This window comes from Camellia sinensis, unplaced genomic scaffold, assembly GCF_055761805.1.
Source record: "Camellia sinensis isolate YWXY unplaced genomic scaffold, ASM5576180v1 Unanchor4, whole genome shotgun sequence".
Taxonomy (NCBI): domain Eukaryota; kingdom Viridiplantae; phylum Streptophyta; class Magnoliopsida; order Ericales; family Theaceae; genus Camellia; species Camellia sinensis.
Window position 1 is genome coordinate 11,352,620 of NW_028129277.1, and position 20,176 is coordinate 11,372,795.

General features: G+C 36.9%; 1 protein-coding gene across 4 annotated transcripts in view; it reads left to right on the forward strand.

Moving 5' to 3' along the window:
• Nucleotides 1–17,908, forward strand: part of LOC114272122 (methionine aminopeptidase 2B-like) — a 43,181-nt gene extending 25,273 nt beyond the window's left edge. For all 4 annotated transcript variants that reach the window (XM_082912562.1, XM_082912564.1, XM_082912565.1 and 1 more), the window contains 3 exons: nucleotides 9,711–9,854; nucleotides 9,953–10,170; nucleotides 17,433–17,908. In XM_082912562.1, coding sequence (XP_082768688.1) covers nucleotides 9,711–9,854; nucleotides 9,953–10,170; nucleotides 17,433–17,543 — 473 coding nt within the window. In that variant the 3' untranslated portion in view covers nucleotides 17,544–17,908. The remainder of the gene's footprint in view (nucleotides 1–9,710; nucleotides 9,855–9,952; nucleotides 10,171–17,432) is intronic.
• Nucleotides 17,909–20,176: the final 2,268 nt, after the last annotated feature.

The following is a 20,176-nucleotide window of genomic DNA, read 5'->3' on the forward strand; positions in this document are numbered from 1 at the left end:
AAAGAAAAACCCATCAAGACCCTTCCAACTATACAAAGCTTGCCAAATCAGCTCAACTCCAAACACCTAGTCAACCTCCCGTGTCCTCAACCCTGCTCACCAATGTAGAGCTGAATTCCAAATATGAGACCTTAGCCTGAGATGTGCGTGAGATAAAAACAACATTGACCCAAATGCAAACAATTTTGAATTGTTTATCCTTGTTTTAGGGGATTCTTTTGAACTTCCACATAATGCTTGTGAGGATCATGTGGAACTTGTTGATCAAAAGCTGTTCCAATGCCTAAAGAAAGTGTCCAAGAAGTTGTTTTCACAAAGGCGATACTCTTACCGAAAGAACAGTCGCTTGAACCTATAGACGCACTCAAGTTGTCAGATCCTATTGATGTTCTACCAACTACTTGATCATGTTCAAAGGAATTGATTGATTGGTATTTAAGATTTCCTTTGTGTGTTTAATGCTATTTTAATGGACTTTGTCAACACCTTGGGCACTAGCAGTAGTTGGTGTGGGAAGAAAACAAAGCAAGCCGCGCGTTTGAAGTATTGGATTCTCTGGCATGGATGGCTTCATTACTTAAAAGGGGAACTCGAGAATGAGTTCTTATTTATAGTTAGGGAGAATGATGCGAAATATCTGTGCACCATGGAGATTTCATAATTGTCTTAAATATTTATTATCTAATTTATTTTAGTATTTTATTTTGAGTATAGTTTAATGGGCTAATTACACGGATCTCCCTTGAGGTTTTTGACAATTACATGGACTTCTATAGTTTCTAAACTTACAGTGTGCTCCGTGTTTTTTTTTTTTTTTTGGGTGATAATAAACAAGAACCTCCTTCTCTGTTAATGAGTCATCAGAACTGTTAATAGAATATTTTGATCTCAATTTTTTTAGCAATCAATTGCCAAGATTATCCTTTTTGTTGTGGCAAAAACAACCAGACAGCCCCATTTTATATACTATAATTATAACCAACTTAGTTTCACCTAATCTTCATCCTGGTCATGGATAGTTCACCCAGGTTCGGGTGAATTGATTTGTTGATCATCCCACCTAAAAGATATCTTCACAACTAAATATCCACGCCTGTCTCTCATCTTCTTCACGCTTTAGCCTCCTTCACTGCCAACTGCACCTCCACCCTCTTTCTCCTCCAACCTTTAATCTTTCAAACCACTACCATTGGTTTAGGTTAGCAATAATATAACAAAACAAAATATTTCCATCTAATACACCCACCCTTACTGCTTATTCAGATCCAGTTCATTATTCAATCCCAAGTCTATGTAATTGTAATATTTGAGCGTTTAGAGAGAGAAGAATCTACATCACTGAGGCTCTCACCAACATAATCAATTTCTCAAAAATTTATCAATCTTTCAATAATTTTTCCAATCCCTTATCACTGCCACACTATCGTTTCTTTGTGTCACTATTGCCACTGTTATCAACCACATGAATAAAGTTGGCCCTATGACGGTACTGTCTTTCTCGACAAAACGTAGGCCTTTGCCCCCCTCTATTTTTCTCTCCCTCCTGTGTTTTCTATTTTTCTCTTTGTTTCTTTACAGTGGTGATCTGGTGAATTTGATTTGGTGCAACAATTATGATTTTGGTTTGGTTTGGTGCGGTGGCAATCTGATTTGGTGGCATTGAACATGGTGATGTGTGGTGGCGACATTGGGACTACGTTGATGATCTACTTTCAACGAGGTTTTCCATGATTGTGAACCACCATATACATATATATATATATATATACTGATTGGTGTGCTGTTAAATCTGTAAAATTTGGATTTTGATTTTGATTTGAAAGTATATATTGTAGGTTTAGATAATTGAAAAGGATTAGCGAATGATTGTGATATCATCCTCTTTTTATATTAATGAAGATTAATAATTACAAAGGAGCTCTAAGGCATAGAATAATTACAATCGAATAATAACCCAACTAATAATATACTATTCTAATACTCCCCTTCAAGCTAGTGCGAAGATATCTCTCATGCCCAGCTTGTTGAGGATGTCATGCAATGGCTTACTCCCAACTCCTTTGGCGAGGATGTCAGCGAGTTGTTCACCAGACTACACAAATGGAATACATATTGTGCCACTAGTGAGTTTCTCTTTAATGAAGTGGCGATCAATCTCAACATGTTTTGTCCTGTCATGTTGAATAGGATTGTGAGTGATGTTGATGGTGGCCTTATTATCACAGTATAACCGCATGGAGTCCGTCTGATCAATATGTAGATCACTCAACAATAATTTGATCTATACGGGCTCACACACCCCTTGTGCCATAGCTCTAAACTCAGTTTCTGCACTTACTTGTCAACTACATTCTGTTTCTTACTCCTCCAAGTAACTAGGTTGCCTCCAACAAAGGTGCAATACCTTGAAGTTGATCTTCTATCAGTTATTGATCCAGCCTAGTCAGCATCTGTATAAGCTTCCACACGAAGATGATCATACTTTGAGAAATAAAGACCCTTACCAGGAGTATACTTCAAGTACCTCAAAATTCTTATGACAACCTCGAAGTGAATCTAATGAGGAGCATATATAAACTGGCTAACCACACTGACAGCAACAACAATATCAAGACGGGAGTGAGATAGGTAGATGAGTTTACCCACTAATCGTTGATAGCTCCCCCTATGAACAGTTGCTCCTCCTTCGTCATCCCTCAGTTTTTGATTGTGTTCCAGTGGAGTGTCACAGGCCTTGCAGCCAAGCATCCCAGTTTCCTTCAACAGGTCAAGCACATACTTCCTCTGTGAGATAAGTATCCCATCCTTGGAGCGAGCAACTTCAATTCCCAGAAAATACTTCAAGCTCCCCAAGTCTATAATTTCAATCTCACTTGCTAAATATTTTTTCAACAGACCTATTTCCTCACTATCATCACCTGTAAGAACTATGTCATCCACATAAACAATGAACACTGTAGTCTTACCACGTGATGAATGTTTCACAAACAAGGTGGGATCTGCTTGACTCTTTTTGAAGCCATATTTAAGTATATCCTGAGTGAATCTCTCAAACCAAGCCCTTGGAAACTGTTTGAGACCATATAATGACTTTCGAAGCCGGCATACTTTACCCTTTGTTTGATGATCCTCAAAACCAGGAGGAATGTCCAGATATACCTCTTCTTCTAAGTCACTTTGGGAAAATGCATTCTTTACATTAAACTGATGAAGTGGTCAATCTAGATTAGTTGCTAGAGAGAGAAGTACACTAACTGAATTCATCTTAGCCACGGGTGTAAAGGTCTCCTGGTAGTCAACACCATTTGTTTGAGTGAACCCTTTTGCTACAAGTCTAGCCTTGTAACGCTCAATAAAACCATCCGCTTTGTGTTTAACAATATACACCCATTTGTATCCCACAGGTCATTTGCCCTTAGGTAACTCAGTCAATTCCCAAGTGCCATTCTTCCTAAGTGTCTTCATTTCCTCAATTATGGCAAGTTTTCACTCAGAGGTAGCAAGAGCATCCTGAAAATGGTTAGGAATGCTAACAGAGGAAATATTTGACATAAAGGCACTATATGAGGACGACAAATGAGAGTAGGACACAAATTTGAGATAGGATGTTGAATACAAGATCTCGCATCCTTTTTCTTGGCAATAGAAACATCAAGATCAATAGGAGTATCAAGATCAGTGGACTCAAGATATTCAAAGTTACCTGGACTCTCATCAGAACCAGGAGATGGCAGTGGGTGAGCAGAAGTGGTCTCTTGTATCCAGTTAACTTTCTGTTTGTCTTTGTCCCTGACAGTGTTTTTGAAGGCTCAAGGCGCACCGAGGCGCCGAAGGTCTCTTGGGGCCTAGGCGCAAAGCGAGACGCAGGCTTTATTGAAGTAAGGCGCACAGTCTTGGGAAAAAATAGATAAATTAACATAGACTAATGATTCATAGCATGTTAGTACTGAGACGATTTATAAATAAATAAATAAATAATTGAGGCAAATTATAGAATAATTCTCAAAGTTATAAAAATGCATATTACATAGCATTTCAATTTTCAAAGGTAAAATAACCCACATTTAAAACCCCCCCTCCCCCCAACACACACACGCACACAAACATCCAAAACATAAATACACAACAAATATTAATCACTCTGTTTGGTTTTGATTTCCAAAATTTACTTTCCAGAAAATTCTACGTTTTTGTTTTCCTTATTTAACCATAAAAGTGCATATTACATAACATTTCAATTTTTAAAGATAAAATAATCCACATTCAACAAGAAAAAATATATGAAACTTTTTGCAAGTGAAACACTGAAACTATAACTATATAAAAAAAAAAAAATTAGAAATAAAGTAATACTAAAAAAAATAATGCTTAAAAGGATTTTTTTTTTGTTGGGTAAGTTGATGTTCATTTGAAGCTTTTTGTAAGTGAAACTATAGCTAAATTTATGTAGCTAATCAGTGTTTCCAAATTGAAAGTTAAGTGGCAAACAAAGTGGTGTCATATCATCAAATTAAAAATTCCAAGTGCAAGATGATGTCACACTTGATGACATTCTCAACTAAAAAAGAAAATCAATTGTCTCTATTTGATTATAAAAAGAAGAATAACCCAGCCCAACACATCAAATAAGCAAAAGAAAAAAGAAAAAAAAAAAAAGAGCAACGAAGAAGCAAAAAAACAAAATTGAGACAGATGGAAAAAAAATAGAGGCAATGAAGAAGAAAAGAAGGAGAAGGAGAAGAAGAAGAACTACCTGGTCCAGACAAGACGAGACAAGCCGAAGGGAAGAGACACTCAGACACCATAAGGTTTCTTCGGGAAAAAAGTCGAAGAAGAAGAACCCAGGCAGCGAAGAAGAAGAGAGAAGGAGAAGAGTAAGAAGCAAAAGAACTCACCTGGGCCAGAGACTGGACTAGACGAGCCGAAGGAAAGAGAAGAGACACCTTAAGATTTCTTCTTTCTTTCGAATCGATTAGGGCATTTCGAATCGATTTGGGATTGGCTATTGAGTAGTATAGCTCAGAGTTCTAATCCTCTGTGATTGAGGCTTTTAAAAACACGATATCAACTGTTAGATTCAATTATAAACCAAAAAAGAACAAGTCGCAAACAGTCACATGACTTGCGCCTTTGTTCACCTGGCCAAGTCGGGCAAAAGGCACGCGGCCTTCAACTTGCCTCGCCTTGGGTTGCTTCAGGCGCTGCACCTACTCCTCGCTACGCCTTGCGACTAGGTGCGCCTTTCACAACACTGGTCCCTGACATAAACTTGTCCTTTCCTATTCTTGGGGATGTTGGGTGTTGTAGTTCTAGTAAGAGGTGGTGGTGCAAGAATAATTGGTTCCACCATAGAAATCACAGGCTTCACTTCACACTAAGACTTCCCTTGAAGGGAGGACTATGACACCGAAGAGGACAAGAAATAGGACTGGGACTCAAAGAATGTGACACCCATGGAGACAAACCACTTACGAGAAGGAGGGTGATAACACTTATACTCTTTTTGAGTAAGAGAGTACCAAAGGAAAACACATTTGAGGGAGCGAGGGTCCAACTTACTACAAGTAGGAGAGTAATTGTGGACAAAACAGGCACAATTGAATATGGAGGGAGGAATAGAAAATAAAGACTTGGAATCTAGAAGAACTTGAAGGGGAACTTGTTTTTGCCAGACTTGGGTAGGACGACGATTAATAAGATGGACAGCGTTGAGAATAGCGTCGCCCCAGTATGACCGAGGCACACTCATAGAAAAACATATGCACTGAGCCATGTCAAGAAGATAGCGATTCTTGCGTTCCGCCACCCCATTTTGTGGAGGGGTATTGGTGCAAGAGGTCTGATGGATAATGCCATGAGCAGAAAAATATTGCCTTGACTCAGAATCTATGTATTCACCCCCATTATCAGAACGAAAGATTTTGACAGTGGCCCCAAATTGAGCACAAATCATCTTATGAAAATTACGGAATACAGAGAAAATCTCACTCGTCTTTCATGAGATACACCCAAGTAGTACGAGAAAAATCATCAATAAATGTAACAAACCATCGATGACCTTTCACAAACATAACACGAGATGGACCCCCGACATTAGAATGTATTAAGAAAAAAGGAACTAAACTTTTATTAAAACTGGGATCAAAAGAAGCTCTGTGTTGTTTTCCAAGTTGACAAGACTCACAAACAAACTCCGACACATTATTGTTTGCAAAAACAGAGGGAAATAAATGTTTAAGTAAATAAAAAGATGGATGCCCAAGATGCCGATGCCATAGCCATAAATTAGCTTTGGTAGTAGGACTCGTGGTGGAAGAATGAGCAAGCTTGTTCGGTTGATCCAGGAAGTAGAGACCATTTTCAACACTCTCACTGCCAATCGTCCTCCTCGTGACAAGGTCCTGAAATAGACAATGATCAGGAAAAAAAGTCATACTACAATTCAAATCCTTTGTAATACGACTTAAGGATAATAGGTTAACAAAAAAATTGGGGACATGGAGAACAGAAGATAGAGGTATGGTAGGAGTGACATGGACTAAACCTCTCCCAGAAATGGAAAAACGATACCATCTGCGATCTTAACTTTGTCTTGACCTGAATAGGGCTTATAGGCAAAGAAAAGGTCAAAGTTCTAGGGGTTGCGGCTCACCGGCAGTTTAGTAAGTGATGCAAAATATCCTCAAGCTCAGGAGTAGTCATGCCAGAGAGACCATCAAAATTTTGGCTAACGGAAGCGGAAATAGAATCAAGTGTATCAACAGCACTAGATTGATGGGCCCGTGGATGAGAGCCACGTCCTCTAGATTGGCCTAACCGACCTCCTCGAGAATCAGACTGATCACCTTGACTCTCAGATGGAGTCCCATGAAGCGTCCAACACGTCTCACGAGTATGTTGTGGCTTGCGACGGTAATCACAGAATACAGACTCCTTGGCGGCAAACGGAGGAATGGGAGTTAGGCTGAGGCCATCTCTAGGGGTAGACAGTAATGCAGAGTGGTCAGTAGAAATAGGTGGCATCACAGTAGACCGGCAACTCTCCTCATTCTGTACATGGGCGAATGACTCCTGAAGTGAAGGAAGAGTGTCCATACCTAGAACTCGACTCCGAACCGGATCATACTCCACATTGAGACCTGCCAGAAACTTGAAGACCATTTCCTATGCAATGAACTTCCGATACTTGACTGAATAAGCAGTGTAAACAGGCTTATAGTCCTACTGATGATCAAGGCATTTCCAGCCGTTGATGAGAAAGGTGAAGTATTGAAGAACAGTCTGCTCCCCTTGAACAGAGCTCTCAATAGAGCGGCGTAACTCAAATGCCTGTGAGAAATTCCCTTTGTGGGAGTAGGTGGTAGTCACAGCATCCCTAATATCCTGGGCAGTCTCCATAGACAAGTAGCCCTCACCAATTTCTGGCACCATCGAATGAATCAGCCAATCCATAATCAAAGAGTTAGTAATCTCCCATTGGTCATAACCCGGGTCAGTGGTGTTGGGTGCCTGTATCCTGCCATCAATATACCCCATCTTCTCTCTGCTTTTAAAAAAAATAGTCAAATTTTGCGACCACGCTAGATAGTTCTGACCATTAAATAGAGAGGTGGTGATTTTAAAACTACGGTTGGGGTTATTAGTCATAGTAGTAGGTATAATGGAACAATAACTCCTAGGTATTTGAGAAGTAGTGGACACACTGGTGTAATCTGCCATAGATATTGTACTACCGAACCCTCAACAAAATTAGTGCCAATCACAAACTCGGAAGGTGGAGAAATACAAGCACAATGACCACAAAGAAAATTAAAGAATTAAAAACTCATCAACATTTTTTTTTCCCCACTTTATTGCATTTTTTTAAAAATTTTTTTGAAAAAACAAAGAATAAGGTTACAATATATACTAAACAATGAGAGGGTAGGTCATCAGGGTCATACCAGTCGATACAAAGAGAGTCGGAGTCGGCAAGGAGTTGACCGAAAGGGGGCTACGGGATGGCCAGGAGGGTCGACAGCCCTAGAAGAGTAATCTAGGGCTACTGATAGGCCTAGAGGAGAACAGAGAGTGAGTCGGAAATCTTACCCAAGCACTGTGGGTGAGCCGCGGCCCCTAGAACGACATGGGTGTTGCCCAAAATCAGCCAAGGTAGGTCGGAAAAGAGAGAAGAGGCGCCGATTGGTGTTGGGTGATAGGAGAAGGTGGTCTGCTGAGGCTGGGGTGGCTAATAGAGAATGATGTGAGTTGGCTTTGATACTATGTAGGTTTAGATAATTGAAAAGGATTAGTGAATGATTGTGATATTATCCCCTTTTTATATTAATGAAGATTAATAATTACAAGGGAGCCCTAAGGCATAGAATAATTACAATCGAATAATAACCCAACTAATAATATACTATTCTAACATATATGTTGTGTGTTGTTCAAGTGGTAAAGACGTTGTTTCCCAAAATATGAGATATAGACACCATTAGAGGCCTTCACTTTATAATAGTATAGATATCTATATATGTACTAATGGGTGTCCCGATGGGTGTGCTCTTAATTCTATAAAATATAAATTTTGATTTAAAAGTATATATGTTGTGTACTACTCGAGTGGTAGAGATGTTGTTTCCCAAACCGAATGTCTTGGGTTCAAGCCCCACTCACCTCACTATATAATTGTGTTTTAAATAATTTTTATAGTGGCATTTTTGGAAAATCCAAAATATGAGACGTAGACACCTTGAACATCCTTGACTTTATAGTAAGTATAGATTCACTTTATAACAAAAATAGATAGATAGATAGATAGATATGTAAGAGAGAGAAGATATGTGTGTGTGTGTGTGTATCATGTGGTGGCAATTGTGCTGTGACAATGGTGATGGTGTATTTAGGCAACCATAGCATCTTTGTGTGAAGATGGTTTGAGAGTGTGGAAGGGAAAATGGAAGGGATGACTATGTTTGGTTGCAAAGATAAGTAGTAGGATGGGATATTTTTGAATTAAGGTTGCTTAGCTATAGTTTAAAGTACTTGGGTAATAATGTAAACTTACTATTTCTATCAATGGGCGCTATCCGACAAAGGAGAGCAGTGTAATTTCAGAAATTACGAGGGTGGTATCTGTAATTGTCAGAAACCTTAGGGGAGGTCTATGTAATTAGCCCTAGTTTAATTAAGAGTTTTATTTTTGTCAGGTGTTTTATTAATATTGGTTTTTTCTATTCTATTAGGATTCGGCTTCCTATTTTGATTAGTTTTCGTTTGATTCTTTTTTTTTTTTAATCAACAACAAAAGGAAATTTATTAATAAATAAAAAGAAAGCAAGAAGGGGACAAGTTGTCCATTTCAAGGCCAACGGCCATTACACCAATTAAACCCGAAAGAGCTCCAATACATCACAAACTACTTTCCAATATTTTAGAAATAAAAACGAACAGAACCCCTTTAAAAGGGGGGAAACAGATGCCCAAGGTAATGAAGTTTATCAAGGATTAAGGCTAAGTATGCTATAACTTTGGAGTTGGCACTATTGCATAATATATATATATATATATTTGCATTTTCTTATGTTTAATTGCAAGTATTTAAGCAGTACTCATTTTGTACCATTCTGTGGATATCTATGACTATGAATTCTCGTTTTTTCCTCATTTTCTTCAATTTGCACATATACCCTCTACTGACCTCTGTGAAATTTTGGCTGTTCTGGAAGTCAAAAGTATACGAAACTTGAATGGGCATAGCATTGGGTGCTATCAAATCCATGCTGGAAAATCTGTTCCCATAGTGAAAGGAGGTGAACAGACAAAAATGGAAGAGGGTGAATTTTTTGCAATTGAAACTTTTGCATCGACAGGTAATGTTTTTCATTTGGCCGGGGAGAATTTATTCCAACAGAGTTCATGAAAAGCAAAATGTGATGGACAATATGCTAACCATTTGTTAACTTTCCAGGTAAGGGATATGTAAGAGAAGATCTGGAGTGTAGCCATTACATGAAGAATTTTGATGCCGGCCACATTCCACTTAGGTTACCCAGAGCAAAGCAACTGCTAGCAACAATTAACAAGAACTTCTCAACATTGGCCTTTTGCAGACGTTATTTAGACCGCCTTGGGGAGACAAAATATCTAATGGCATTAAAGAATTTGTCTGATGCTGGTATTGTTCAGGTATGCCTTTAGCTTATTATATGACTCGAGGTTGGTTTGGCATGTTTGAAAAAAGTCAAAAAGTCACTATTCTATTTAAGTCACATCATCTTATTTAAGTCACATCACCTCTCTAACGCATCACTTCAAACCCAGCTCAAACCCAACCCATATTTCATAAAAAGTCAAAAAGTGCACTTATTTAGATCATCCCAAACAACCACTTACAAATAGCTTATTGTTCAGGTGTTGAGTTAAAGACTTTATCAATTGACTGAAATTGCATCTTCGTCGCCATTATATGTTGTGCAATAATTTTTTTTAAATAGATTATATCAACAGGGTGTGTGCTCCATCAGTTGTATTTGCCCTATTTGTTAATATTGTTGGGAGGTTGTGGTGACTGGTCAAAGTGGGGTTTTATATTCATTCTATGATAGTTTTTTGCTTCTTTTCTTGTAAGATATAAATCAGACGAATTGATTACTTATATCTTACCATGCAAGACTGGCTTTCTACAAGATCATAGTAAATGAGTTTGCAGTTTAATTTGTAGTCTAGTGGTAGACGAAGTAGGGGGTGGCTGTTTAAAAAAAAGGAAAAAAGAAGAGATGATGGGGCTACAAGGAAAAAGAATTCTACATGGAGCATGCATGGGCTTTTGACTCTTTATGTCCAAGTTTTATTTGTCTTATTTTCATTTCTTCTATGGGTAGTATGCTGCTAAGACATTTACTTTTGTTTTATTAGGTTTTATGTGTGTAGTTTAGGTCGTAATTTCTAGATTTGCTGGACATGGGCCCTATTCCAAGTATTTTAATTCCTTCCTACATCATAGGCCTTTTTGGTTTGAGACGGTTCATGCATGTGATATTGGGAAAATTTGATGAGGTGGTTCCAGGCTTGAGTAACAAAAAGTTTTTATGATGTCTTGTCTCATTTGAAATTAGGGTTTAATGAGAAGTGGAAATAATGAAGTGTAGATTGAAAAGTAGGAGATAACAAAAAGTGAACATTTTTGTTACCTATGTTCAATTATTAATAAGAACAGTGAAGCTAGAGATGATTTGAATAATAGAATCATGGTAATTTGGCTAAGTGGAGGAGTGGGAAGCACGGATACGGGATATGGGTACGATACGATTCGGATACGGCGATACGACAAAATTTGAAAAACTAGGATGCGAGTACGGCGGGGATATGTCCATAAAAAATATTATTTTTACAATTTTTACTAATGTAGCATACATAAAAATAAAACTTCAACAATTTTTAGTAATGTAGCATAAAAAAAAATAAAACTTAAAGCAAAAGAGAACATGATAAAAAAAAGAATGATTCCTATAAAGCTAAGAATCTTCAAGGTCAATAGCTTCAACTTGTTCCCCTTCATCAGTGAATTTCACAGCTTCCATATTTGGTTCATCAAGAGAAAGACTTGCAATTTCAAGTAAGCCTGCACCCTCCAATGAATCAAAAGCATCTCCACCAACATTCCATAATTTGGTTTCTCCTTCAATGTACTGTCGACTTCTCCTTGATAGGAGACGAAGATTGTTGTGCACAAAAACCAAATCTTCAGTACATTGTTGTGTCATTTTGTTTCTTTTCATGGAGTGAATAAAGGAGTAGGTGCTCCAATTTCTTTCACAGCATGATGAGGAACATGGCTGGCCAAACAATTTTAATGTTAAAGATTGAAGCATAGGAGTAGGAGACCCATGTGTAAACCACCAAATAAGTGGATCCAATACTTCTCTATCAATCTGAGTCAAAATCTCCAAACATATCCAAACCTCCTGAAAACTTGGCATATTCCACATTTACAACCCTTCTCTCCTCTAAATTTGGAAAGTATTTCTTGAAGCACTTGTTTCTCATATTTGAAATTTCTTCATTCCTATGAGGAGGGACACGATTGGGATTTTCATTGAGCCACGTTGAATTATAATACCTAGATTACAACATTAGAAAGTTTCAAAATTAAATTATTTTATTCATATTAAAAGACAAATGTCAACAAAGAAATCTAATTAGTAAGAGTATGAATTAAGTTATTACCTCGGATTCAAAAAATGTGCAAGGCAATGAAGAGGAGTGTTACTTTTGGCCCACCTCTCAACTAGTATATTGTGCACAATGGAATAAAAGATTGATTCCTTATGATCTAGCTTCCCTTCATGCCTAAAGATGCTTGCCTTTACCTTTTCAATCATGGTGCCCCACATTTCATAGACTTGTGAAGGCATGGTTTGTCAGTGTCACAAAACCTAAGCATCTCATAGATAGACGATGTAGAAGACAAAATATAATCAATCTTATCCCACCACACATAATTCAATAATTTTTCCTTTACAGATGTTACTTTCCCAAAATTGTCTTCTTTGTAAGAAACCCACTGGTCAATAACAACCATTGATTGAAGGCCACACTTTATAAGTTTAAACCTTTTGAGCATGACAATGGCAGATGCAAAACGTGTGTCCGCAACAGCAAGCAACTTCCAAGGGTACGAATTCATTGAAAATAGCTTGTCGCATGGAATGGTTCATCATGAAGTTTTTGATAAATATCACATCATCAACACAAAGTGTGATCCAGTGACATTCATCATAAGCAAAAGCAGTACCCCCTGTTTCTTTTGGAGCACAAATATTCTTAAGAGCAAGATTTAATGTGTGAACTACACATGGTGTCCAAAAGATATTCGGGTACTTACTTTCAATGAGTAAACCAGCTGCACTACACACGGGAGCATTATCTGCAATGACTTGAATGACATTTTGATGTCCAACTTCTTCAATTGCTTGACTAATTAAGTTGGAAATAAAAAACTTTTCTTTGTGCTCAGCTTCACAATTAACAGCTTTCAAGAACATTGCCCCAGCTTCTGATGCTCCCATAAAATTAATAAGGGGCCTTCTTTGAGAATCTGTCCATCCATCTGAAGCAATACTGAACCCCTTTTCCTTCCATGATGTTCTAGTTGGCTCCAACAACCTCTCTACATTAGCCCTTTCCTTTTGAAGCAATGTAGTCCTCAACCAGGAATTGGATTGTTGGCAGCAAATTGAAAAGCACTAACATAATATGGGTTCCTTGATAAATGAAAAGGTAACCCCGCTGAATAAAACATGCTAGCAATCTCAGAATGCAATTGTTCCCGAATAACTGGGTTGAATGCCTTTTCTAGAGTAGAAGTTCCAGTAGCCTTTCTTTTTCTTGGCTCATACCCCTTCATCCTAAATCCTCCAGTATCGAAAGGCCCTGAACCTGTTGATGTAGATTGGCAAGTGGAAGGTGGTAAAAGAACTTTTTAAGGCATCTTTAACCTCTTCTCGGCTTCTTCAATTTTCTTTTTGCGTTTCAGCAAGGTGTTGCAGAGTCACTTTGGGGCACACTCTAATCCCATTGCCAAAAAGTTTTAACAAATGTGCCTTGACCCCCTAAAGTATGAACCCTTGTACTCATTTTGACAGTAATTGCATTTAAACTTGGTATTACCATCTCCTTCTCCTATTTTTTTTCTAGTTTTGTAACATAACACCAACGAGGAGTATGATCATCTTCTTCCATTGGTGTACCACTTGTTGAACCTAAACTTCCCGTACTCGAACTCATTTCCTAAAATTTATAAATTTGGTAAACAAATAAAACAAAACATTAATGTAGTTATCTTTTGGCATGAACATAAAAAAAAAAAAATTCATCAATTCAATTAAATTTCAACAATATAGCATTACCCATAACAACAACCATAATGCAATTCAAATTAAGGGCCAGGGGAGAGGGGGAATTTACAAAGTTCATTTATTTATTAATAAGTTTATTTATTTTCTTATAAGAAATTAATTTAAACTAATTTACAAAGCTTAACTTATTTTAATTCTTTTAAACTAATAATCAAAAATTTTATAAATATAAAAGCTAATATATATATATATATATATATGATATCAAATGGGCCAAAAGGTTACAGACAGAGTATACTTATAAAAAAAAAAAAATGTATATCAAATGGGGGCCAAAACAGTCCTAAGTCTACATATACAGAGGTCGAGAGAGAGAGAGAGAGAGAGAGAGAGAGAGAGAGAGATCGAGCGAGATCTGTCCGTCCAGACCAGAGAGATCGAGTGAGAGAGAGAAAGAGAGAGTTAGATCGGGCGAGAGGGAGAGGGAGAGAGAGAGAGAGGGACGAACCTGATCGATCGACGAGTTGCTATTCGACGAGATGACGAGCTGCTGTTTGATAGAGACTCCTCCTCCTCCTCTCCTCCTTTGTTGCTGCTGTCGCGACTAGGTAGGGTTTGGTTGATTTGTTTTTTTGTTTTATTTTACCTACTTTTGTTATTTTATAGTTTGACCCTTGTTATATGTTTTTAAAATTATTTTTTTGCCCCGCTGTATCCCGAAAGTATCCTCGCGTATCCCAAACGTATCCGAAATTAAAAAAATTAAAAAAATTAGGATACTTTTTTTTTCCGTATCTGATACGTATCCCACTGTATCGAGCGTGTATCCGTATCCGTATCCGATATGCGTACGGGGGTCATTTCGGAGTATTCGTACTTCATACATACCAACAAAATTGAAAGAAAATTTTTTAGGAAATAGTTATAAGACTAGCAATATTTTATGGGATAGAATGTTGGGTAACTAAGAAACAACACCTTCATAAAACGAGTGTAGTCGAGGCGAGAAGCCTTAGGTAGATGTGTGGTGGCACTAGGAAAGATAGAATAAGAAATGAATATATTCGTGAAATGGTAGGAGGAACACCAATTGAAGATTAGTTGAGAGAGAAGAGTTTAAGATGGTTTGATCATGTATAATTGTAACTGTATTGAAGAGTAATATGATCTTCATAGATAAAGATATTAGGGGAGGATGATCTAAATTAATATGGGATGTGGTGGTGAAAAAGATATAAATTTATTTAATTAAAATGAGCATATAGCCATTGACAAAGCAAAATGGCAAACATATAGTCATTTAATTAAATGACTCACCTTGGTTTGATTTGTTTTTTTGAGTTTATAAATTTTCTAGACATCGATAGCAAACTTGGGTAAGATTCTTGCATGATTGTCTTGTTCTACAAAGCAAGTCAATGACGCCGAACTAATGGATTATAACATTTGACCCTTATTCTAGATATTAAGCACTTGATGAAGTTTTTGGGGTCACAACAACTGCTCCTTCAACATCTCTGGCCTTGGCCACTGCTTGCAATGCTGCAGAGACACAGATGCAAATATCCTAATGATACAAATATTTTTTCTATTTATAGGTTAGGCTTTGTAAATGTTATAAGATAGAAGGGCATTTATGGGTAGTTTGTTACAGACAATGAGGATATAGTATGGGAAATTCTGTTTACACCTAGTAAATTTCTTATTACACCCCTTCTGTGCATTGTAACACTTGTATGTACTCTATGAAGTAAGGCTTGTACATGTAACTATAAAGAGATATTTATGTGGTGTAACCGTGTAATTAGAAGCCCCCATATAGTATGGGGAATTAACAAAAATCACTAGAATGGGTTTCAAACATGGCACGAAGTCAATTTCACCAAACATGAATTTTTTTTTTAAAGGACTTTGAAAAGCATCGCCAAACGCTACCTTAAAGTCCTAATATTTTTTGATGTACTCAAAAAAGTTTTACAAGGCGTGACAAAATCAAGAGAGCTCTCATCTTTCAAGGTCTCGTTAAATGCTTATTTTGATTAATGATGGCTGAGTTGTTTGTGCCTATGCTAATTTTGTACTTCTCCCTGCATCCTATTTAATTTTTTGTATCTTGCTTTTACTGAATGATTTATTTATTACAAAATTTTAAATTTTTTATAAGGTAAGTTACACTTTGTTCCCTTTATGTTTGGCTATTTTCTCACTTTGGCCCCTGAAGTTCTTTTCATACTTTGGTCCTTTATGTTTTAAGTTATTCCCAATTTACATCAAAAGTTAACTCATGTTCAAAATTAGACAAAAAATATCATGTTAGTTGCCACATGACAAAAATATATAATATATTGTGGTTTGGGTGTGTTAGATATATGAGTTATATATAATAAAGTATTGAGTAAATTACACTCATCTCCATTCAGGTTTGAAGAAAATACAGTTAGCTCTACACTTTTGGCATAATTACACTGACCTCCCTAAAGGTTTTAATTTACATAACACTTGAGCCCTTTTTTATCAATAATTCATTAGTCTTATGAATGAAAAAAATAATGTTATCATCTCTTTCCCACTAAAATGGGTATTTATTTGTGTTTATTTCAACGTCTGGCTACCATTGGCCCATTTGCATTAGTTTCGGTTACTTTAATCATACTAAAAGAGAGGTTAGTATAATTATGCCAAAGTGTGAGGCTGACTGTATTTTGTTCAAACCTCAAGGGAGGTGAGTGTAATTTATCCTAAAATATTTTTATGCCATGTGGTTGTCAATATGTCATTTTTTGTCAAATTTTGGACACAAGTTAGCATTTGGAGTAAATTGAGAAAAATTTGAAACATGAAGGGCCAAAATGGGGGGGAAAATACGTTAAGGCTGTGTTTAGTTCATTGATTTAGAGAGGGATTTGGAGACCTACCTTTCCCTCTCCCTCTTCAAATCCATGGACCAAACACAGCCTAAGGGTCAAAATGGGAAAATGGCCAAACATAAAGGGGACAAAGTGTAAATTACCCTTTTTTATATGCTTTTTCTTTTGTCGTACATCTGCCTCTCCATGTGTATGGGTGGGGACTGGGTTTGGAGTTGGAACCTCATACACTTTTGGATTTGGGACTCCAACATACCTTACCATGAAGAGGATGTGTTTACCAAATATAGTTTATCCTTCTATCATTTACGCAAGGCAGCCATGAACTGATGATTATCTTTAATATCTTTATTTTATGTTTTTCTTTTTGATATGTAAAACTAAAGATATGTACAAACAAATTCTTCTAGATGAGAATAGAATCACAGGTAGGTAGGACCCCAACAACTTCTTGATGACAATGGACCACAAATCGTTGTAATTAATGTCCTTGAGTTGATGTCTTAATTTTAGAATGGTGTAGGTTTGAACCATTTTAACATGTTAATCTATTGTTGTGTTAATTATACTATTTAAGCTTAAAAAGAAGAAACTTTACTTACTCATTTATTTGTGGCAGTGTTACCTTCCTCTGTTTGACCTTCTTGACATGTTTATATTTTTGCTGTGTTATCTTTATACGAATTGAACATATAAAGAAGTCTTTTTCACTTATTTTTGGCAGCCTTATCCTCCTCTTTGCGACATCAAAGGCAGCTATGTATCTCAGTTTGAGCATACCATATTACTCCGACCAACTTGCAAAGAGGTCATTTCAAGAGGTGATGATTATTGATTGTTGACAAAGGTTTGACATGTTGACTGGATGATACCAGTCTGGTGGCGCCATATTCCAATCCGGCTTATAATAAAGGCACTGCAGTCTTCTGTTGTGCAACCTCTCCTTATCCATCCCCAGCTCTTCTACACACAACACACACACACACACACCCTTCTCTCTTCCCTACAAGTGATTGTTTTTGGTAAATTGTTACACTCTTGGAATGCAATTTGATGCCATTATCCTACTGGTTTTGTGGAATTGATGATATGCTTATTGGGATTCCAACTCCCAAGTTGTTGCTATGATTTTCTTGTCTAAAATTTGAGTACTGTGGTAAGAGATTTCATGGAATGCAAGGAAAAAAGAGAATTTCTTTAGGCTTCTTTCCTATTTATTCTTCACATGGATATAGAATAGGCACATGCTCTGCTTTATCGTTGTCTAAAAGGTGGACTGTAAAAGACTTGGTCCCTTGTAAATTTTGGGTTTCTCAATTACTTTCTTGTTTCTTCTTTCCCTGCCCTGTCCCGTACGGATTTTCCGCATCCTATTAAGGAAGTGGGGGCGGGGATGGGTTTTACTTGTTCTGCCCCATTCTATAGGATTCTCACTCCGCTTATATTATTAAATATATATATATATATATAATTTAATTTTTTTCATTATAATAACATTAAAAAACTAAAATATTATACTTAATATTAATTTTTACTCATTTATTTGCTATCTTATATGTTGTAATTTTTATTAAGTATAAATCATTATTCGTAATATACTATATTATTTATTATTTTTATTTTTTTCTTATAAAATTAACTCGTCTTCTGTCCCACTATCATCACCTCACCTCACCTCTGATTTGACTCGCACTCTATATGAATGGGGGTGGATTACGACAAACTTGCCCGTGACCATCTCTCACATTGTTCAGCTCACTAAATTAGAACTGGGCTTTGATTTAGAATCAATTGAGTTTTGTCAAATCTTGATCCTGAAATAAGTTGAACACAGTTTTGTTTGACTGACTACTCATCATGGATAGCCGGGAGGGGCCAAGCTTGCACTGGAGACATATGCAGCCTGATCCTGGTCTATAATGGGGCCTAATTTGACCATCTAAAAATAACTTTTTAGGCTCAGCACAATAAAACACGAACCTTTACAGGTATGTTCGTCAGCATTTTGACCTATTGGTTGATCCACAGGTTAGATGGTTGAAAATTTGGCTACTTCCCAAAGAGAATTTCGTCACTATCCAGAAAAACAAAAAGAAGGCTGCTTATTATTCAATCTATAAAATAAATTTTGCAAATATTTTAATGTTATTGTTTTTTAATTTTTGAAAACGGATGAGCAGCTTTTATACTTGTTTGTCTTCCTTAATTTGCTTGTAGCATAGTTATTCAAATGAACAAATTGTCTCCAAGAGAACTTGTGGTATGTTTAGTTGTGATAGTCCAACTGCTGTTTTTTTTTTTTTGTTTTTTTAAATCTTTCCTTGACACCCTATTTTTCTTATGAATGTTGTTACATTGTTGTCTAGAAAAGAATGAATGATTGTTACACTATTGTTTAGGAATTGCATGTATGTGGTTTTTTTTTTTTTTTCTTTTCTTTCTTAGAGGGTGAAAAAAAAAAAAAAAAAAACCCTCCACATATATGGGCTAAAGTGGGCGGCCTTGGGAATTGCATTTTTTATAGGGCTAGGCTTGTGACCAACAATAGGTGTGATGTTTGGGCTGGGCTGGACCAAATTTGGGTAAACATGAAGCCCCATAACAAGTAACGCAAGCCTAACACGAATCTATCTTGGCCCGAATAATCCATCCCTGTTGTCAAACCAGGGCAAGCCACTCACGAATTTACCTTTCTTTGGTTACTAAGCCAAGCCAAGTCTACCGATTGTATTTCACTCAAAAGCCACACTATTGTTGAGCATTTAGGTCAAATACAACTTTATGCCTTGCATCTGTTGCAATGAGTATTGCTTGTCCGTGGGTCTAGTGTCAATGCCATATTATTCTATCTCACCTTGTTGTTTTGGCATGCCTTGATTAGGTTGACATAAGTTCGAGGTGCCACCACATGCAATCATGTATACCTAAAGCTTAGGGTGCTAACAAACCATCCATATGGGAAAAACTCGATGACCTAGGTGATAGGATTTGTAAACACTCCTCAATCTGCTTTTTCCAAATTGTCACAATGTGACATCTTTTTCCCAGCCAACTTCTGACTAAGGAGAGCCCTTCCATTTCACTAGTTAATGAGTCGTTCAATCCTTCTTGCTCTGTCCCTTTGTCTTGTGATCTAAAATTCTTTTGACCTTCATATCAAATTCCTTTTGAATCACGAGAGGGCTCAATGCACTTGTTGCCTTGCATGTTCATCATATCCTCATGGAATGGTTTTAGAAAATTGACATAAAACCTATCCAGCGATTTTAGTTGATAAACAACATTGCCAAGCATTTTCATCATTTCATAAGGCCTATCATATTTTGGAATTAGGCTATGATGGATGGTTTTGCTGCTAACTTTCTTCCAGATTTGGGGCGAAATTTCAACATCACTTTATCACCCACATTAAACTCCAACGGTTGCCTTCCTTTGTCTACATATTTCTTCATACAACGAGCAACTTTT